This window comes from Eupeodes corollae, chromosome 3, assembly GCF_945859685.1.
Source record: "Eupeodes corollae chromosome 3, idEupCoro1.1, whole genome shotgun sequence".
NCBI classification, from domain to species: domain Eukaryota; kingdom Metazoa; phylum Arthropoda; class Insecta; order Diptera; family Syrphidae; genus Eupeodes; species Eupeodes corollae.
The window spans coordinates 123550118-123573479 of NC_079149.1; the positions used below are offsets into that span (position 1 = coordinate 123550118).

The window sequence follows — 23362 nt, forward strand, 5'->3', positions numbered from 1 at the left end:
AAAATACTTGTCTCACGACCTTGCTTGTAATTTAATGTTTATGAGATTGTACATCAATTTTGAAAATATCCCTAGGGTATGACTGAGTCAAATATTATTGCTGGCGATTCATTGCGGTAAAGTGCCATAAAAAGGGTGTCCCAAAGTTAAACTTCCAATATTTTGCAATAGAAATGGTGCTTAATATTTATTATTTCATTATCATTTTTGAAAATTAGATCAAATGTAGAAAATTTAATAGTTTTATTGTTAAACTATAACTTTTCAAGGGTTACCCGAACATTATTTAAAAAAATACTGACAGATTAACGTTTTGGGACACTTTTAATACGAAGGTTTCAACGTAAACGTTTAATTAAAAAATTATAAACAAATGCTACCATGGCACCATTTTATTTTATCATGCGCCTGTTGAATATTTTTTTTGTTATAACTACAATATTTTACTTTAGACTTAGTGGTCCCAAAATAGTACTTAGATTATTTAAATTGCAAAAATTGTAGTCCTTTTGTGTGATGCTCAATTATTAATTTTATTAATTTTCAGCTGTCAAATTGTTGTTTCTTTAAATTAGCTAATATTGAATAGTTTTTTTTTAAAGAATTTTATGCACGAAATAATGACCTTAATTATGGTGCCACAAAATGTTTCTTAATTTACTTCAACTTCAAGAAATCGAAGTGCTTTCGTGATAGGTTAGGTTAGGTTGAAGTGGCTGTCCAAGATGGAAATGGACACACTTAGCCGAGTTTAATGGCCCATTGTGATTCCACTGGAATCTTGAGGCTTCCTCCTAAGCTCAATGGAACCAGTTTGAGGCCCTTACGAAACGTGAGAGGCTTATTATGCTGATATGATTTACATCATTTCGATCGTTAAAGAAGAATTCGCCTAGGTAATTCTTGCGTTTTCAATCCAGAGCAGGGCATGTGCAGAGAAGATGAAGAACTATTTCCTCCTCTTCCTCGTCCATACAGCTTCTGCAAAACTCATTTGAGAATACGCCTAGTCACGTGGAGTGCTTTTCTATTAGACAGTGTCCGATTATGACACCTACTATCGAGCTTATATGCGAACTGCTTAGAGAGAGCAAGCACCTTGAACGTTTTAAATCCAGTGTTGGCCAGATTTTTTTTGTGACCCGACACGTGGTAATGTTTTTCCACCTGGTGCGCGCCCTCCTCACAGCGTCTTGCATTAGCAACAGTTTACAAGTAGCGATTGTTATGCCACTATGTGCCAAACGTGGTACGATTGTCTGCACTGTACCATTCCTGGCGAGTTCATCTGCCTTACAGTTACCTGGAATGTCTCTTTGGCCCGGCACCCAGCAAAGGTGAATATTAAACTGTTGCGCAATCTCCATTAGATATAATCGACAGTTATGGACTGTTATAGAGTTTGTAGAGACAGAGTCCAGAGATTTTATAGCGGCCTGGCTATTTGAGAAAATGCGGATATCAGATGTTGATATCACGTTTTCTTTAAGCCAGGACAAAATTTCTTTTAGCGCCAAAAGTTCCGCATGGAACACGCTAAAAGATTGGGAAGGTGGAATGAGAGACTTAATTTCAGTCGTTCAGATTACACACCTCCACCATCCCCTTTATTTGTTTTTGACCCATCTGTGTAAAAATGGATTGACTCATCCTCCAAGAATGTACTATCCTCTCAAAAAGATCTGGGAGGAATAGAAATCTGGACATTTCTGTCGAATTGCAGTTAGAGGATTGTGTAGTCTGTGTGCTTTGGAATTGATTCTAAATACCTAAGAATTACGGAGTGTCCAATGCTGTTGTTAGTCCACTGCGACGAAGCTTTGAAGCGAATAGCAGAGCTTGCAGCTATTTGTTTGCTAAATATGTCAAGAGGTGTTAGGTAGAGCAGTGACGTGACGTAGACGGTTTCGTGCAAAGCGATCCGCTTATACATAGGCAAGCTGAACGTTGGACTTTATTTAGCTTATCCCTGTTTATATTCCTTTCTCTAAAGCAGTCCACCATACTGCCACACCGTACATTAAAATCGGTCTGATTACCGATGTGTATAGCCAATGCGTGATTCTGAGTTGTAAGCCCCATTTATTACCAATAGCTTTTTAGCTCTCTACAGTAGCTTTTTTGACTCTTTCCTGTACGTTGCGTTTCCAATTTAGTTTTTTATCAATTCATTTAATATAGGGAGGATCGTTAAAATGGTTTTGTGTGGATTAAGACAAAGTCCACACCGTTCAGCCCAAAGTATTAGTGTGACCAAGGCATTTTTTAAGAGTTCTTTTAAGTAGCCCGATGATAGAACATAAAGTCTAAAACGCGTCGCTAGTTTTATTTAAATAAGAGTTGCCCAGTTTTGAGTTGATTATTTTGCTAGTCAGCATTAAATAAATTAACTCCCGAAGCGAACTCTCTACATTTAGAGATAATAGTGCGATGTGTATGTAGATTTGTCCACGGTTTTAAAGGTACCTTCGATGTCAAGGAAAGCAACCATAGTGAACTCTTTATGATCGAGCGAATATTCGAAGGTGCGTATTAAGGTGTGTAACGATGTTTCAACCGACTTACCTTTACAATAGGCAGATGTAATGATCATTTTTTATTTCTCAAACGCCAGTTTTCAAATTGTTTTATTCTTAGAGTTGGGAACATTATATTTAATATTTATATTTCGGTATGTGCATATTGAATATATATTTCTATATAAAACTTTTTATTTATTTATCAATATTCCAAGTTAAAGTGACAAAAACTTAAGTTATATTTTTCGAAAATGAAAAAACCTGCTCAAGCATAGTGTTTTGCATTAATTTTAAATACAAAAAATCGTTAAGAAACAAGTGGTCCCAAGATTTTACTTCCATTATTTGAACAATAAACAAAATATAATCTTAATGCTCTGTTAAATTGTTATTTCCTTAGAATTGCCAAAACGTAATTGAACAAATATTCAAAAATTCATGGTTTAACACAACTTTTATTAAAACCATTTCCGTTTTATGGGGAAAGTATGAAAAAATGTAAATTATATTTTCAATGAAAACATTAAATATATTTTAAGAGCAATACACATTTTTGTGAATTAATTCCTCAAGCTAGGATATTCTCAAATTAGGCTTTTATTATTTTTGAAATTATCTGTTCGCATGGAGAAAACGCAGTCGTTTTGTGAAATTACCTATTTTCTTTCTATTGGAAAAAAATATTTGCTAAATTATCAGAATATAGAAATGGCCACATTTAAAATATGGACTTATTTCTATAGATAAGAAAAGGTTATCATCAAATATGGACCACATTTAAAATATGGACTTATTTCCTTAGCAAAGAAAAGGTTATCCCATTGTGGTTTCAAGTTAATACATGCGAATACATTACCTTCAAAATGGAAAATTGGTCAGATTTGAAGCATGGACTTATTTCCCAATGCCCAGGTTTCAGTTAAAGTAATTAGTAGTTTTTTTTTATATACCAATACTACTGCCTTATCCATAACAAATTCTAACTTACTTCAAAAATGAATGAAACAAAAACTCGCTCTTCTTTGTTTTAAAGTTGCTTTCTACATTATATTGCTACATACTACTAACCACACAAAAAAGCTACTTTCTTATGTTGCGATGATATGAATGATGCTGCACTAACGCGCCATCGCATCATCGGTCGGCATCTTTGTTGCACTGCGCTGCTGCGCTTGAGGTCAGGCGTTTCATTTTCATTGTTCGTTAAGCGTTCACCGTTCAGTTCATATACGATATACCTATTAAATGACAAATGAGTGAACTGTCATTATTTATCGGGCAAGGCCGATGCTATTGTACATCGAACTGTGTGCCGGAATGCTTCGTAATGTCTGTAATTAACAAAATTATCGTATTTTTTCTTCTCCCTCTCTATAGGTACTTGAAATTCTAGAATCTCTATGGCTACATATATAACTCGTCGTCATTTTCATTTAAACCTGGAGTATCGATGAAAATTTTATACGTACATAGGTATTAACTACGTACTCGTTCATCGTCCGTATTCATATCGTATCGTATCGTTATGTAGAGGTTTTGTGTAAAAGCTAAGAAAAAATAGCACTTGAGTTATTGAGATTGATTGACGGTGGACGTGTGGCAGAGGTGGCAGCCGGTAACCGGTTGTAAATTACTGGTGTGCTGATGATGAAGTGATGAATGAATAAAAATGATGATGATAGAGTCCACTTGACACAGAGTTGCCGCATTCAGTTTTGTTTAAGATTAAGCTTTTCAAGAGCTTTCATTTGCTTAAATTTTCCAAAAGAAACTCTAAATTTTCTCAAATAATTTAAAGAAAATAAAGCAAAATTAAAAAAAATGAGGTTTTATCTTTAAAGCTTCAAAAACTCATTGCATTACAACGGATCAAGGGAAAAATGTACAAGCTTGCTCTTCAATGTGAACTAAAACCCGTTTTGGTTTTGTTTCCTTAACAATATCTCATTGGTTTAAATTACGAACATATTTTATATGGATTTATTCCCTTATAGCATTAAATTATAGCCATATTTTAATTTTGGTATTATTTCTTAAAAAAGGCAAAAGTCAGTCTCATTGAAAAAAATAGCATTCTATTAAAATACGGACCCATTCTTTTTTGTAGTTTTATAAAGTTTGCTGAAAGATCAGGTAGAACTTGTGGCGTAATGGTTAGTGCATAAGCCTTTCAAGCTAGAGGTCTTGAGTTTTTTCCACGGGTACTGTCTCTTGTGAGGAATAAACATATCCTGCTGACTTATTCTTATCATCCGTTCGGATTCGGCAAAAAACTGTAGGCTCCCTCCATTCCTGACATGACTCACACACATGAATGGTTAAGAGTTGTAAGACACTAGGCCCTAGTTCTCAACAGACTGTTGCGTTACCTAAATTTGTTTTTTCGCATTCAAAATGTGGACTTATTTCCCTTTAAATAGTATAATATTATTTTCTTTCAAAACTTAAAGCTATTTATCAGTAATTGGAAAAAGGAACAAAGGGCCATGTGATGTTGTTTCCATTAAACGATTTTGATTTCAGTAACTCCATTTTCTTTAAAATATTTAAGACTATACCAGAAGTTTGTTATTAACTAATGGATAACTTCTTCAGCAAATGATTAAATACAACCAATTCAGATACTTCCATATTGGGTTTTTAAACCACTATTTGAATACTTGAGACATTTGGAAACTCTGTTAAGAGTTTACTCCATGCTCAACGGTGGCGTCTATAATACGCAGATAAAATAATAACAATAAATAATTTGGAGGCAACTTCAAGTGTTGCCAAAAATGTTTATTCAATTTCCTCTTTTGTGTGATTTTTCCTTTTTATTTGTTTTCTCCACCTTCTTTGTATATTGTCCGAATTATATTTTTTGTATTGTATTTTTCAATTCTTCCATAAAATTTAAATATGACTAAGAATGAAAATGGATGCAATTTTAATCGATAAATAGAGGCGTTAGGTTAGCTATAAGCTATAGAACAAGAAAAATGAAAGGCAAAAGGCGCATACTTCAAGTGGTTTTATTTTTGTTTGTTTATCTTTTTGGGGCTTTTGGAATTGGTTAAGATACTCGGTGAAGTGTTTTTTTTTTTTGGGGAATTTGCATTAGAAGAACAACAAAAGTATTGTTGATATAATCTCTTTGTTTTTATTAATTTTTTCTATTTGTTTAGAAAATATTTGAGTATATCTACGTATTCATGGATGGAAAAACAATGAAGACAGAGAATATTTTAGTGGTTATTTTGGCAAAAAAGAAACAAGACGAAAGACAAATTGATTTATACAATTTTTATTCAATGAGATTTTTGCATTGTTTGAATTTTGTATTATTGTTATCATAATCTTTTTGTGTGCAGTGAATGATTTTTCTTTCTTTTATTGTTTTTAAATAATGGATATGAGCTTTGAGTATTTTTGTATATATTTTTAATTTATAGTGAATTTAACACTACGTACACTTATATTTGTTGTTTATGTATTGCGAGTGCATTGGCCTCGAAGTAAGTTTGGATTAAACATCCCAGGCAAAATAATAAAAACTTTTTTGTTTTGAAATGACCATGAAATGCATCAGTCAAGGTTAAAAGAAAATATTTATTTATTCATTTCTTAAAATTTAAGACACGTTTTTGTTTTTAAGTGTTTGTATTTGAAACACAAACTTTAGGCAGAGAAATTAAATTTCCCCAACACTGGAATGTGAAAATTTTGACTTTAATGAGAATTTTTATTGGTTCGGTTAACCATTAGGAATGCACTATAAAATTAAGAATCGATTTAAAAGCTATTGATGTAGGTGAGAAGTTTAAATCAATAAAAACACACATTTTCTCGTTTCTGGTTTTTTGGGTATTTACACATTAAATGTAAGACTATTAAGTTTGTTACAGATGTTCAGATGTTGTCCTGCCCTTTTTGAAGGTTGATTGGATGTTTGATACACATAATGAATACAAATTATACACTTATTCGGGATATATTTGATGATGTTAATTTTTAGAAAAGGAGCTTCTGAATATTGAGTATAATTTGAAAGTTTTAAATAAAATATTTGTATCGATATGAAGGCAATGTAACTTACGCAAACAACAACTAAGAATTTTTTTTAGTAATTAAAGAAAATTGATAATACGTTCTAGTGTATGTTGTAATTTGTTTATTATAGTCTTCTTATCTGTATAGCTTTTTGATTTTTCACAGCATAAATATAATTTTACTATTTAAGTTCTAAAATTCTTTAAACAAATTAATATTGAATATGTGTCATTTTGTGAAGAAAGTTATCCTAATACAACATATGTATGCAAGTTGTTCTTAATCAATCAAAAATTAACAAGCTTGCGTTTTTGAGCGGTTTTATGGTTTTTATGGTAAAAGAGTAAACATACTGGTCGTTGCTCAAAAAATTTGTTCCACATTTAAAGTAGTCAAATTCTGTCAACACAATAAAATGTAAAAAAAATATAAAACAATATCAGTTCTGCTTTAAAAATAACCAAAATTAAAAACGAACTCCATGTGTATTACATAAAACGGAACTATGTATTATTGTGTCACTCAATAATACATAAAATAAAAAATGGAACTATTAAATACATTTTAATTCTTTTAATCAGTTCTAGAAATTTAATTAATTTTAAATTATTAATAAATCTAGGTTATTAAAAAGTTCAAGTTCACAAGAGAATAATTATTTCATTTTTCACAGTTAGTTAACAATACAAAAATTAAGTAAAATAAGAACTTTGAACTAGGCAGATAACAATAGTTGATTAAAAAAAAGTATAACCCTGAAATAAACATATAAACTATATTATGTTTTCTTTCCTTAATTATATTATGTACCTTTTATAAGGCAAAGTATTGTTTTTGTTATAAACTTTGAAATAATAATACAAATGGATTGCACAAACTAAGCTTGGTAGTTCAAGACTACATACGAATAGTCAGGATAGGAATTATAACCATCTAATATTGGCATAGTTTTTAGAAAGTGTGAACAAATTTTTTGATATTTTTTAAGAATTCGCAAATTTTGAAGAATTTTAGAACAAACATTAGCTTTAATTGTTTTCTTGTTACTTATTATTAAGCCATTTTAGTGCCTACAAAATTTACTTTACAATCATTTTATGATATTTAGAAGTATCAGATCTTTATACGGTTTTAAGTGCAATGTGCTTTTTTTAACTTAATATTGCAAAATAAACAATACCCTATAATTCTAAGTATATTTAAGATCTTATCTTTTTTCTATATCATACGAATATTGCTGAAATATTTAACATCTTAATAGACTACAAAATTTTAAAAAATGTATTAAAAAGCTTTAAATAAATTGGGAAATAACGACGAAATGGTAAAACACGTACATTTTTCAAAAAAAAACTTTGATTCAACGCACAATATATTGAAATAGTTCTAATAAACAATTTTCAACATTTCCGAAAATATTTAGCATACAAATTATTATTAATCAGTTAAAAAAATTAAAATTTAAACTTTAGGGCTTTCAGAAGAAATACAAATTATTAAGGAAATTTAATTCTGTCCAAGTAAATGTTGTCTATTTTACTATTTTTAAAATTTATCGAAACTATTCAAAAATTAATAGCTTCATACAAGCTTCTTTGAAAATATACAATTTTTCTGTATAGTAACAAAACTGTGAAATGGCGAACTTTCGAAAAATAAGTTGAATTAATTGAAGTCTCAGGTAAATTTAATACAATTTATGTAGGATGTCTTGCACTTTTATTTTCAAAATAAAATATTATAATCTTGAAGAATCATTTATTATAACCAACCAAAGTCAAAAGTTTTGTTCTTCTAAGGATGATTCAGTCGAAAAAATATGTTTGTAGTTTGTATCTCTTGAAATGGATCCGGTCAACTGATTTTTTTAAAAATATATTATATGTATTTATAAAAACAAATAAACTGCCAATTTTTATATTAGTCAATTAAATAAATATGTTTTAGTGTGGTTTCAAGAAAATATCACTGTTAAGAGAATATTCAAAAACAGAGTGAAGATTTTTCAAGTTCAAATATTTTTTCACAAATTAAAAAAAATCTTGTATTATAATTAAAAATACAAATTTCATAACAACCTCCTTAATATTTGTTTCTCCATGCAGCCAATCAAAACTTGCCAAATTTTTCGCTCTGTCAATATCCATATCCTCAAAATAACCCAAACAAAAATGTATCAAAAACGACACCAATAAGTTAATTTATTGACACAATTTATGGTCACACAATAAGTAAATAAATCAAAGTCATAATGTGTGGTTGTTTTTCTTACCTTTTTTATTCAAAATCTACAATTTCCGGTTGGGTGTGTTATGTGTACTGTAACTGAACTCAAATTTCAGTATCTGTAACCACGTATTTCCCACATACAACAAGGAAACATTTACCACTATTTGATAACAAACAGGTTGGCCAGAATATTTCACATGAAACGTACTGTTTTGCGGATTTTTGTTTTGTATCTTGTTTTTTATACACTTAACAGGACCACATAATTTTGAATACAAAATAAAAAGCAAACTCCTTGGTCGTAGACACTTGAACACCAATATGATGTTTATAATGGCCAAATCACGTTCCTTAAATTTGTTTCTAAGTAAGTTTCTCAAGGTCATTTTACATACGCAGGATTTATCACATATAAAAAAGAATAATAGAAGCCTTTAAAATATTCGTGATAGTGGTCTTTTAAATTTTGATTTAATTACGAATGCTTAACTTACCCTTAGGGGCATCAGACCTCAGTATTGTGTGTCTTGAGCAAAGGTAAACACTATACCTATTTATTCCCAATAATTCTCCAAAAAAAGACACACAATGTGTAATTATTATCACACATGGAATATCTATATATGTAACTGGTGCACGGTGTATGTAGGTAGATAGGAGATATTTTATGTTTCTATATCAATGTCAACTCCTTTCCCAAAGACAAGATTTTATATATAAATAAGAATTCCTAACCACTTTGTATATATATATATCTCAATCTCAACTGAACCGGAAAAGATATAAACAAAGCCAACTTTATACATAGGTTAGATATGTTTATGTGTGCCTGTTGGTGGTGGCGACGATGGCGACCCCCGACCTAATTGCACACCCAACGTCACAGCCACCGCCAAACTATAATAATAATTGCTGCCACCTGCACAGTAGATGTTTGTTGTGGTTTCTTGTAGCTCACTCTGGAGCTGGAAAATAAACGATAGCGAGTGTGCCATGCCAGTGCCAGTGCCAGGTCTTTAGTGCTAGTGCCACACTTCCTCAGCGACCACGACGACTACACGGCGCGGACGACGAATTTTGTCTATATTTATAAATCGCAATTTGATTCTGCCTATAGTGCAGCACAGATATCCGTCTATATGCACAGTGTCCCCCCAATCAATTTCATTATTATTCTGGTGCATTCCGCAATATGGGGGAGCTCGTTGTAAACCAATGATGTTTTTTTTTTGTATTTTACAGAAGGAAATGCGAACACGTACCACTCAGTTAGAGGTCTTTGGTAACAATCTGAGTATAGTTACTGCGCTGCACTGATTTGAAGTAGCGATGGTTGTCGTAGTGATGGTGGTGCTGCTACTACCTGCCTTCATCTACGAATGCAAAGCGTAAATAGTTCAAGCTCAGTTCAATCAAACTACGAGTTTACGAATGTGGAACTAGCTGGGAGGAGTATCTATACATAAAATAAAAATATAATAAACAGTGGGGTAAATAATTAGACGTTCCAAAAACGAAAATATTAAAACTACTATTTACTGATAAGGTTTCTTATACAAAACTGTTTCTCTCTTTGACTAAACAAATAATTACCAAAAAACATTGGCCATAGGAATTGTTCGTTCTTGTTGATTCTCATTTGTTAAACCATACTTCATATTATATTTCTTAATATAGAGATAACCGACAAGGACGCATCGTACTGCTCACACAATCCGCTACTGATCATAATTAAAAACTAATTAAACTTATAATGTTAGCTTTAGATATAATATTAAAAAATATACTTTAAAATTTAACTAAATACCTAAGTAGAGCCCCTTCTGTGTTCGCAAATTCTTATCGACGTCATAGCTCGTTTCTCCAAAATAAACCTAGCTATCTTTGAGCTTATAATAAATTCCCTTAATATAGTTAATGATGACAAAATAACACGTTCACATCCAAGAACGCACGGCACGCACAATTTGGGCAAATATTTACTGCTGGGCCAGCTTGTATAAGTACCGATGCAAAGTCGGAGTTTTAGCAAATATAAATTTTGTAAATTACTTTCCAATACAATATGGTGACGGCTTAGAGAAAAATTTAAAACTTTACGTTACCCTGAATTTCTAATAAAATATTTTTACATTTCTTGACGTTTTGAAGTTCTTAGACAATGGGCAAAGAGAACTGTACAAAAATAAAATGGTTAATTTTTTACTAGTGAAATAAATTAACTATATGAAAATATTGCATTCTTAAAAAATGTTGAAATTTGCCTTTGATAAAGCATGACATTTTCGGGATAGAGAAGCCTTGAGACCGGCGAACCAACAAAAAAATCTGCAATCTACAAGCATTTTATGTTCTTTTGAAATTCTTGTTTTAGCAGTTTATTTAACTATTTTTAGAAAATAATGATCAAATCACAGCTGCTACTAAAAATAAAACAAAATATAAACAACATTTTTAAAAGGGTCTGTAACGACCATAAAACGCGTGGTGCCCCTCTTAATAGCAACTAAGTTCTTCGAAATTATCTATTAATTATTATTTTAACTAAGATGAGTTATGCTTTGCTAGTGACTTTCCGCAGATCGAACTCGACTAATATTATAAGTAGCCCAATTGATTTTCTTGAATTAAAAGTCCAAGTTGAATGTTTAAAATTAGCAGTTTTGTTTAAAGAAGCTACAAAAGGAAACAAATTCAAACCTAGAATACAGCCTTGTTGTACCCCATCAGTCACAATTTCCTTAAAATAAAAAACTGATTTCTATAGAATAAAATATAAAACTATGTTCCTTTTTGCTTTCAAATTTAAATTAGAGTTCAAATCCTAGACTTTTTTATTCTATTATTGTCTAAAAACACTGAAAAAAAAGTCTTTTAAAGACTGATGAAGAATATTAATATTATAAACTTATAAATATTAGATTGAACTTTGATTTTTTTCTAGGTTTATCCACTTTTAAAAAGTTGCTTTGAACTTAAATCATGTTTCATATTTCAAAAAATATTCTCTAAAAATAACTATTTCTTCTTGAAGTCTCAAGTTTTCTTAAACCCTTAATGTTTCTTTTTCGATCGTGTTTTATAAGCGAAAGAAATTCTCTGAGTTCTACATAAACAAAAATCTTAGCGTTTCATTTTTTTAAGCAGCATTACCAACTTAAATAAAAAACAACAGACAACAAGAATCTTCCACAAATTTGATCTTAATTCTTCAAGTTGATCTTTATCACTATCTATGTATGTTATAAACTCTGCACGCGAAACAACCATCGATTAAAAAAGCATGATTTATGTTAACGTGCAGCAGTTTAATTATGTAAGTTGTATACCCTTTATATCGCACAGTTCTGGCCACCACAGATCTCTAAGATAACAATTTTTTCTTAAAACGTGTTACCCTTGGCACATGGACACGATAGACACCATACATCGCATTGTATAGGTACAACAGTAAGATGTTGAATTGAGGACCGGACGGAAAGTGTGGACTGAATTAATTTATTTTCTTCATCAGAATATATTTTTTATTAACCATGAAACAACTAACACTTATATTGTTATACTTTTTTAAGAACATAAATCCAAGCTTATAACTCAAACTCAATAAAATTGAATTTTTTTTGATGCCGTCGGTATGCGGTCAGCAGCTATGGTTAAGTCAATATATTTTTCTACAAGCCATCGATTGAGATTTATATAGGATTGGCTATAAGAAGCGTGTAAAGTTTTGTATACATCGTATACAACATAACAAGATGATAGAAGAACTGGTGCCACTTGTACCACGAACTTGCCATACCCAGGGGCAGTACCACAGAACCACAGCTTCCGAGATTATGCTGACTGGAAATTCTTTTGATCGCGTGTCACGCTCACGAGCAAGTGCGGGAGCTAGCCACAAGTAATAAGCATGAACATGTCCCTAGGCGCAGGCCTCTAGTTTGAGGTACTATAAGAACGGGTGGGGCTGTGTATAGGAATTCCTAATCACTGGTTGACCTTAGTGGGACGGGGAAGTCCAAAAATGTGGCTTTGGACCCTTTTTTCAACTCCATCAAGACCTTTCACTTGATACGAGTATGTCGAGTATATCGATCATTTAAGGAAATATCAACTTCTGCCTTATGCAAATTCAGCTGCTGTTGTGCGTCAATGACTTGAATTAGAGCTGTCATTACAATGGTTACCAATGGTGGGTTGGAGCTGCAGCTAAAGGTGTCACACATATAACTGGACGTATGCCGACGAACGATGACGGCCAGACACTCTTTATATATTATATTTATTTTATTTATTAAAAACTACATTTTTATATATTTATTTTAATGTCGAGAGAAGTTGTTGCGCAGACTTTTCATATAGAAAATATGCGGTTGTTGGTTCTTGCATCTTTTTCTTGCCAAGGCTCCAGAGTAGGTGTGGTGCTCATTAGAATGCAATTGTTTTCTTCCTTTGATTACCCTATGCGAGTACAACTAAAGTGATGCTAATTTGAGTATAAAAATTGAAGCATTTCCATGTTGAGATCGTAGTCAAAGCTTCTTGCTTCAATTGAACAGTTCTTCGCTGATCTCGTTTTAGCGCAAAGAAAATCTCAATTTTCATCATGAAAGTGAGTTTATCGCGAAAACGATAGTCAAAAGTGTTTTATTCAAAGAAACTAATTTAATTTATTTTGTAATTTTTTAGTTCGCCATTTTTGCCGTTGTTGTTCTGGCTCTTGCCATGAGTGTTCAATCCTCAGTCATTCCATTGGGAATTGGTTTGGGATTAGGTCATCGTCTTGATATCGCCGGACATGGTCTCTCATACACTGCTGTTTCTGGACCAGCTATTGTTCCACAAGTTATTGGTGTCTCTGCATTGGGACTTCCAGCTGCTGTTGCTGTAGCTCCAGCACCCGCTGTTGCTGTTGCTCCACATGTTGTTGCTGGTGGTTCATATGTTGCCCAAACTCGTGGAGCTACACACGTTGCACCATTGGCCGGTCACATTAACTCAGTGTCGAGCGTGAATGTTGCTCCAGCTCCAGGAACTTTGTAAAAATTTAAATCTCCATTAAATATTTTATCGATATGCCAAAAGACAAGAAAACAAAAAAATGATTTATGATAAATGATAAAACCTGGTCAAGATGCGTTTTGCTTCCAAACTTCTAATCTTTTTTATAAGAAACAAAAAATATTTCTAAACAACTGAGATCTTTCAACTTTCTGTCCTATTTTTCTTTTAATTTTCTTTATTTCATTTGTATAACTTTTTATTTTTGTTTTTTTCTTGACTCAATGAATGAAGCTAGAAGCTAAAGGGAAAATAAAGATTTTATAGAAAATAAATAAAATATGAAAAATATAATGTTGTGTTTTTTTTGTATACAAGTTGAACAGAAATCTATTTTTTTATTTGCATACTTCTCGGCTCTTAACAATGGTAGAATGATTTTTGCTTTATTCATTCACTCCTTTTCATTAAAAAATTTTGTAAATGAATTGACAAAAAATATTTTCAATATTCAATTTTGAATGAACTCCACATTTTACTGATTTAATAAAAATACTATTCTACAACATTTAGAACAATTACAATAGAATTTGGAAGTAGTCTTGTTCAATAAAAAAAAATAAACTCTTCAATATCACTGCTCTATACACATAATCATAGTTTATCAAAAAAGGCAAATAATTTCACATCATTAATTTGAAATCTTAGCATGTTTTGATTATTCTGGTTTAGAAAAATATGTATGTTTTTCACTTCGGAAAAAAAACTTTTATAAAGCCGAATTGCGGTATAATTTACGTCCGTTATACTTCCTGGAAAAGTAGCTTAAGTTTTAAGTGATGTTGTAGTAAAAATATTTTTTGTTTTCTTGGAGAAATTTTGTTTGGATTATGATTGAAAAAATATAAAACTTTTTGTATTGATAACGGAAGAAAAATGTCACCAACATGGAAACATGATTCACTTACGAAGTTAAATAGCTCTTGAGAAGAATATTTTCAAGAAAGGTCAAAAATAACCTTGGTCAAAGATTAATTCAAAAAAATGCTATTTAAACGATCACTGCACGGCAATTCCATATAAATTTATAATGGTCCAAAAGAAATTTCTATGTAATATGTCAAATACCTTAATTTTATATGGGTAATATGCTTACAGTTAGTTTAGTTTAATTGACTTCTTTATTTCTTAGAATAATAACATTGCATAATATTAATTTCTAAAGCCTAATTGGTATGGCCTATTTGGCCGTCTACCAGTAATATGCTTACAGTACCATGAGTATTGGACAATTCACTATTCTAAAAATTTTAGATCCACAAACAAATAAATCGGTTCTCTTTATGAAATATACATAAGTGACGTGTAAGCTTTATACTTTTAGGAAGTTTTTTAAAAGTAATTTTTGGATTTTTGCAAGCAATTTGGTTTGCAAGCCTTATACAATTCAAAACTATCATTCACAAAAAAAATAATTAGTTTAATTTTCTGGATATTGGCCTCTCGGAAATTGGGGGTTTCGGGATTTTCGCTATTAGGGATTGTGGAATTTCGGAATTCTAAATTTTCAGGATTAAGGGTTTTTGGGATATTGGATTTTTAGTCTTTTAAAGTTTTGGGATTTTTATATTGCTGGATTTTGGTTGTCGGGATAGCGTCCGTCTCCCGCATCGTTTACATCGTTACCCACAATGTTTAATTTTTGTATTAAGAACTTCTGGATTTAAACAAAAATTTTTGAATAGGGAGTTCTTTGTTCGACTTCTTCATCATTTGTGATGCCAAAATAAAAATATTATTGAAATGTTTTTTTTTTTTCAATAATAATAATAAGAATTAAAATTATTGTAAAACTAGAATTGGTTAATAAATATAATTTAAGAAACCATTTAACATAAACTATACTATATGAATAGAAAAATTGAATAATATGTGTTTTACTAAGAAACCTTTCCTTCGGTTAAGTTTTTGTTTTTAAGCGATTTTCTACAATTAAACAATAATTTGTATGAGTAACCTTGAAATGTTTACAGTAAAAAAAAACAAACGATTCATGAAAAATTAATGTATTCATTAATAGAAGACATTTCCTACATTCCTGTAGAAATTGGTTGATATTTTTAACTTTTTGGAAAAATGGTATTTCCTAGAAGTTTAACCTAATAAATATTTTGCTTCAAAAAATTAGCACTTTCAAAAAATGGAATAAAATGTTGTTTAAGTCAATTTAATAATTATTTGTTTTCCTTTTGTGTACTTTTTCTACATTTTGGAATAAATTTTGAATACAGCTTCGCTCTTACCACTTTTTGACAACAAACATGAAATCCAAAAGTGAACTATTAACAAGTTCAATAAAAGAACATAAAATTCAGAATAAAATAAAAACACAATGGTTTTTGAATTTCTTTTAGTAAAGTAATTTGTTTATTATTTACTATTCCTGAATAAAATTTTGAATAAATTATATACTTTTGACAGTGATTGTTTCTTATATTATGGCAGCATCTTAGAGTTGGCGTACAGAGTGGTGGTATGGATTCATGTATATGTAAAACGTCTTTTGTCAATTATTTGTATATAATTTACCAGGTTCCTGGAGCTGGGGCAACGTTCACTGAAGCAGCTGATTGGATGTGTCCTGGCAATGGAGCGGTATGCACAGCACCACGAGTCTGGGCAACATATGATGCACCAGCAACTGAAACTGGGGCAGTAATAGCAGCATGTGGAGCAACAGCAACAGCAGCTGGAATACCATGGGCAGATAGAAGTGGACCACCAGCAATGTTAACAGCAGCTGGGAGACCAGCAAGACCACCTAATCCCAAAACAGCTGGTCCTTGGGCCAACAATGGTCCGGGAGCACCAATTCCAAGTCCAAGACCATGGATGCCAAGACCCAATCCGGGAATTCCTCCGATGATGGACGATTGAGCTCCCAAGGCAAGAGCCAACACGACTACGGCAGCAATAGCGAACTGTAAATTTATTTGAAAAACATAATTTGAAAATCTTGTATTTAGGAAATAAAATAGTCCTCTTAAGTTATCCTTGTTTATACCTTCATGTTGATTATAGTGTTTTGGTGATTTGAATGAACAACTGTTCAGTGAACGATTTGAGTTAATTCTGATTTGATCTTCGAAATAATTGCAACTTTTATACCTAACCGCATTGAGAACCACACCCTTTCACCATATATTCAACATAGTCATAATAATGTATTACAACTTCTAACGGCTTTATGCCTATAGAAATGTACATATGCATTCATATTAAATGCATTTACAATAACATTTTTCATATATAAACTTGACATATTAATATTGCAGTTTGACCATTATGAGGTTCTAGTGGTATAATCGCTTGACATATGCGGCAGTGCGTTGCGTATATACGGTGTACGGTACACGGTATACACGCTAAACCTATATAACAATATCTTTTTTGACGTGTTAATTACTGTCAGTGGATGGATAAATATAATAATAATTACAACTATGCCAATAAATAATAAATGTAATTATATTGATTTTTACAATATTTGCATGGTAACATAGAAAATTATATTTCAGAGCTCTATAAACATACAATCAATCAGAGCTGTAATTATTATAGTTTTATTTTATTTGACTTAGTAAATGACGATTAATTAATCATATGACCGGAAATAGACTTAGTGTTGAAAATAATTTTATTGAAAATGAAAGTAATAATAATTATCACAGCTGCAGTTTACAATGTAACACACGTTTTCAAATACATTTAAATTTTAAATCGAATAGAATTTAAGCATTTATTATAAGTTATCATTTTTAATCTAAAATTAGTGGCTTAAAATTTGTTAATTCCCTTAAAACTAAATTTTTAAAATAACAGGAAAACCAAGCCTAAAAACTTAGAAGTATTACATATTTCTAAGTCTATAAATTTAACAGGACAACTTTCGAATTTCAAGTTATAAAACAAATTAAATAATTGATTGCTAATTAATTGCTATTTGCTTATTAGTTAAACAAATGAAAATTAATTGTTTTGTCCATTTATGAGATACAGGGTGTCTTGGCAAAATAATTTATGAAATTATAAGAACTGTCAAGTTGACAGGTCACAATTAATATTCAATTTCGGTTCGATTTCTTAAACTTCAGATTAATATTCTCACTGCTTTGCAGAATCCATTAATTATTTTACGTTAATGTGTACATATAGCTGTCATTTAAGAAAAATAAGAAGGGTATTTACGCACACTAGATAAATGAATTGTCAAATTCAGTATAAAAAATTATTATTATTATTTATTGAAATAATAAGGGTATTCACATAAATGTACAATACAATGCCTAAAAGCTAATAGCTACCAGAACTTCTAGCTATAGGAATTTATACAATTTGGTTAGAATTCTACAAGGATTTTGGTGGATAAAACTATCCAAATTTGTTTGGTCAACTTTCACAAACATAATTTTGAATTTAAAACATAAGAATTTTACTTTTGTTAAGAAAAATAAACAAACCATCACTTTCTTCGAATAGTTTTAAAATGAGTAAATCATTAAAAGTAATTTGTTCATACATATGATGGAATACATTCCTTTTTGTAGCTTATTTTTAACATGGTTTAGGATTCACTTTTTTAGTTTAATATTTGACGTTAACCGAATAGCTTATGTAATGAAACATTATTTAACCAAATGAATTAAAAGGACATTCACGCAAAACTTTTGTGTTAATTTCTTAAATGTATTTATGATCTTTCAAAACGAATGATGAAAGAATATTGAAGTCAACTTATTAAGATCAATCTCCACAAACTTTTTGACGTATAGCTACGTTAAATGACACTTTTTTTCATAATGAGTAAAACTTTAACATGTTTATTTTTTTTTACTTAAGTTTAAAGTTCGGTAACAACTAAGAATTTAGCCAAGCATAATGTGATTGAACGTTCCAATTCACTCATAGAATGCGTTAATGCGTTACGTTGATGTGTGAAACTGACAGCACGTAAGTATGAGCAATGCCTCATATGCATAGTATTTGATGGGTTTGATTTTATTTGGCTTTTATTTTATACTTTTAAGGTTTCTGAGAATTTTTCACTATCCATGCTGTAGATTTTTGAAATTAGATTTCTGACAGCAATAGTGAAAAGTTGTAATTAATTAAATTTTTAATATATCTTCTCATTAAAAAAACCTTATTATTAAAAAAAATTCTTTTAAAAACATTTTTATTTGGATAACCTATTTCTGTCGACTGCAGAGGACTGCAGAGGAATGCGTTTAACAGGCTTTATAAAGTCAAAGCGTTGATGACAGAAGTCATTGTTACTTTCGATCTTCTGCCAGTTTCAAATATCTAGAATGTGATATCTAGTCTATAGGAATAAAGTAGCTCTAGTTTGCTGTACCAGATTTTTGAAATGCGTATTCAATTTTATGGTTCTAAGGGCTCTCTCATAAGATCTTTTATTTCCTTAATCAGTCAAAATCTAAAGCTTAAACAATTATCAAACTTCATCAATTCGTTCGTTTGTTTTAAAATTCGTCCTTATTTTAGAATAATTTCAATATTATATAAGGAAAATTTCGTGAGTCAAAAATCTTGCATTGAATTTCAAAACTCTAGTTGAAATAGCTTTAAGTACTCTTACAAAAAAAAAAATTGGGGTTGCCTCTTCAAATTGAAAATCTTTTATTAACATGTTGACTAAGGTTAAGGATCTCCTTGAAAAGTTTGTGACTTGTTATAATTTTATTAACAGGACAGAATTTCTCGTTTCCTACTTTTCTTTTTGTAACGAATTTAGATGAAGGCGTTTTTCTATTAATTTTTTATTTTATTTTTGGGGAAAACCAAATTCAGCTTTTGATACAATGAACTACATAATATTTGGCTGATGTAAGAATCTGAAAAAGTTTCATCTGATATTATATATTTATGGAAATGGTTAAACAAAAGTGCAATCCACTAATTACACAAAACATGTGTTTACATACGTAAATTGTATACGTACTTGAGTGTAGACAAATTTTGTATTGTAAAAAATATAGTGAAAGGGTGTGTCTACCGACTCAGACGACGACGACGAGGCGCAACGACAACTTCGATGGGATATTGTGTAAGGTATAAAAGTTTGCTTAAGTTGGCTTATCAAATCAGAATTAACTTGCAACACATTCAGTGAACAGTTAAGTCACTCTTTTACAACACAATACAATATGAAGGTATTATAGGACTTTTCTTTTCCTTTTAAAAAAATCTCACTTCCTCAAAATGCAAGGATAAACAATTTGATTTAATTCAATTTTAAAATTATTTCAGTTCGCTATTGCTGCCGTAGTCGTGTTGGCTTTTGCCATGGGTGCTCAATCATCACTGATTGCTGGAATTCCCGGACTATTAAGTCCTCTGGGTACAATTGACATTGCTGGCCCAGGACAAGTTTTAGCTCAAGGACCTGGTATTTTGGGATTGGGTTTGGGTTTGCCAGCTGCTGTTAACATTGCTGGTAGTCCTTTGATTGCTGGTGCTCATATTCCAGCTATTGCTGCTGGTATTCCCGGACATGGTGCAACATATGTTGCCCAAACTCGTGGTGCTGTTCACACAGCTCCATTGGCTGGACACATTCAATCGGCTGCATCTGTTAACTTAGCTCCAGCTCCAGGAACTTTGTAAATTGATTAAAAAGAAAGAATACCGAAAAGAAAGCATACAATACAAACAATTTCCCCACGAAAACTGCCATCGAAACTAAATTTGTAGGACTTTAATAAAATACGAATTACTAAAGTTTTACATTTTTAAAATCTTGTTAATAATTTGTTTAAGCTCATAAACTAAACAATAATAATCTCATCAATATACCTTATAAATGCATAGCAACCAACCAAGCGAAAAGTAAATAAAATTAAAAAACTCAAAAGCTAAATTTATCCTGTTTTTTTATTTTGATATAATTGATTACACATATCATACTGGCATTGTTAAAGGAATTTGGAATGGTAGTTTTTTTTGAGCTGATGTGAAAATAAAACTAGGTAATTTTATTAAAAGGTTATAAATTGTCTGTTAAATTTAACTATTTGTAAAAAGTTATAGGAAAAGGTAAAAAGAGTAAATATAATCTATGCTGGAAACTCTAAAGAGATTATTAAATTAAAATCAATAGAAGAGGATTTAGGCTGCGTTTGTTAGTTCGACTAATTTTCTATCACAAATGTTATTTTAATTTCTTCTAGTGATAGAAACGAATAAATTAAGGGAAAAGTGTGAAGGATTGTTTTTTTTTTCAACCGACAACAATTAATTCTGATTACAAATTAACAAATATTAACAACAAATTAATAGGAAAACTATTAAAAGTGAAACTGCGTTTTATTTAAAAAATGTGAAACCGAGTTTTTTTCTTACTACACAAAACCGTATGAACAAAAATATAACCTTGCGCATACACTATGTAAATTTAAGTGCCAAAGAAGAACATTTTTGTAAGATTTTGAGTTTAGGTAGTTAAAACTGATTTCTGTTAAAAATGTGTACAAAGATCTTAAACACATGGAATATGAAAATATTTTTTTTGTAACAAAAAATGTTTAAACTTGTTTTTTAATAACTATACAATTTTAAAAATAAAAAAAAACGGAAATTTAATGAAAATATGAACTAACAAGTAGAATATTTGTAAAAAATCGAGTGTGCCATTGTTGTTTTAAGCTAAAATATATAATATCATCTAATAATACTCAAAATTGTGTATTAAAATTAATACAAATAGGTCTAATGATTTTCTCTTTCGAAAATAAAAAAGATTTTTAAAATACTTTATTTTAAAGATATAAGATTTTCGGAAAATATGCTATGAAATGTCGAAAATAAAATCGCTTTCGAGTCGCTCAATAACCACATTTGGATTTTCATAAAATATCAGTCAATATCATTTTTTTTATTTTCTTTGTATTTATTTGTTAAGCATAAATGTTTGCCTATTTTCAGCATTTAATTCTTCAAAAATAATTGTTTAGTTTGTATTTAGTTTTTATAAACAATGTTTGATATATAATATTAGGAGTGTTTTTTTGTAATTTTTTTTTCTCAAAATTGTAAAAACCTGTCAGTTCGATTTTTCTCCAAATTTTTCAGAATTTTGAAAACGATATTTCTTTTAAGTACAATTCAGTTGAAAGCCATAATCTCAAAGTGCTGAAAAGATATTTGAGTCGAAAATAAATTTTTTTTAACTTTTGTTAATTTTTTTGTTTAGGTTTTTATTTTTTGTAAGAAAATTGTCAATTCGATTATTCTCAAAAATTTTCAGAATTCTTAAAACAACATTTTTTATAAGACAAAATTAGTTGCAAGCCAAAATCTAAAATTTTTGAAAAGATATTTAAGTCGAAAATTAATTTTTATCAACTTATAGTAATGGCTTTTTTATGTTTTTATTTTTATAGAAAAACTGTCAATTTTATTTTTCTCAAAATTTTACCAGATGTTAAAAACGTTATTTTTCGTTGTACAAAATTGTTTTTAAAATCATTTTGTATTCTCAAAATTTCCGAGGTGGTAATTTATAAAAAAAACCGTTAGGTAATTGGATTTTTTTTTCCAAAAATATATTTGTGCAGTATCACGTTGCAATATAGTATATAAAATTTAATTCGAGTCACTGGTGTTTTTGATTCGTAAGATATTTAGGGTTAACTAAAATGTACATCTTTTTTTAAACTGCTATGTTAAAAAAAACACCCACGCAATTTTCTTGAGAGCCCTTTCTCCATTATTTTGTGTATATTAATATTTAGTTGAATTTTATATCTCTATTGGTTCTTTAACATCTCGCGAATGTTTTCAAGCCATTCCCAGCAAGCACAGCTACAGATCCCTTACAGTTTGTTGACAGAAACGACGAATGTGAAATACCTTTTGTCACGCTCAAAGAAGTAAGAAGCATGTGTCAACATAATCTGTCAAACAAAAAATCACCAGGGTACGATCTTATAACTGCTCAGGTTCTGAAAGAAATGCCTCTTATAGCCTTCAAGAAACTCCAATTTATAATAAACGCATGCCTTAAACTAAGATATGTGCCACATCATTGGAAAATTGCGGAAGTCATTGTTATACCTAAACAAGGTAAGCCACCAACAGAAGTTACATCTTACAGACCAATATCGCTTATACCAATCATGGCAAAAGTTTTTGAAAAACTGCTACTTAAAAGGCTTAACAAAATAATTGAAGAAAGAAGACTAATTCCGAGCCATCAGTTTGGATTTAGAAATAAACATTCCACGATAGACCAAGTGCATCGAATTACGGATGTTGTGGAAAAGGCACTTGAAGAAAAACAAGTATGCTCGTCTGTATTCTTAGATGTTGCTCAAGCTTTTGACAAGGTTTGGCACTTGGGACTTGAGTACAAACTGCATAGGGACTTCCCCAGGCAGTACTACGAAATACTGAAATCCTATATTACGAACCGACTCTTTAGAGTACGGTACGACCAAAATTACTCGGAACTTAAGAAAATTGAAGCCGGTGTACCACAAGGAAGTGTCCTAGGACCAACC

The 23362-nt window shown here is 30.6% G+C and overlaps 3 protein-coding genes across 3 annotated transcripts; 2 read left to right on the forward strand and 1 right to left on the reverse strand.

Annotated features, from left to right (window-relative positions):
• The first annotated feature begins 13236 nt into the window (after window positions 1–13236).
• Window positions 13237–14135, forward strand: LOC129952164 (adult cuticle protein 1-like). Its single transcript, XM_056064623.1, has 2 exons — window positions 13237–13392; window positions 13470–14135. The coding sequence occupies exons 1-2, from the start codon at window positions 13387–13389 to the stop codon at window positions 13821–13823; spliced, it is 360 nt and encodes a 119-aa protein (XP_055920598.1). The 5' UTR covers window positions 13237–13386; the 3' UTR covers window positions 13824–14135.
• A 2042-nt stretch (window positions 14136–16177) lies between these two features.
• On the reverse strand, window positions 16178–17006 carry LOC129952366 (adult cuticle protein 1-like). The gene is made up of 2 exons (XM_056064918.1): window positions 16846–17006; window positions 16178–16762 (listed from the first exon to the last, which is right to left on the reverse strand). The coding sequence occupies exons 1-2, from the start codon at window positions 16849–16851 to the stop codon at window positions 16367–16369; spliced, it is 402 nt and encodes a 133-aa protein (XP_055920893.1). The 5' UTR covers window positions 16852–17006; the 3' UTR covers window positions 16178–16366.
• Window positions 17007–19862: 2856 nt separating this feature from the next.
• LOC129952339 (adult cuticle protein 1-like) lies at window positions 19863–20721 on the forward strand. Its single transcript, XM_056064876.1, has 2 exons — window positions 19863–20014; window positions 20112–20721. Exons 1-2 carry the CDS (start codon window positions 20009–20011, stop codon window positions 20466–20468), a joined length of 363 nt encoding a protein of 120 aa, XP_055920851.1. The 5' UTR covers window positions 19863–20008; the 3' UTR covers window positions 20469–20721.
• The last annotated feature ends 2641 nt before the right edge of the window (window positions 20722–23362 follow it).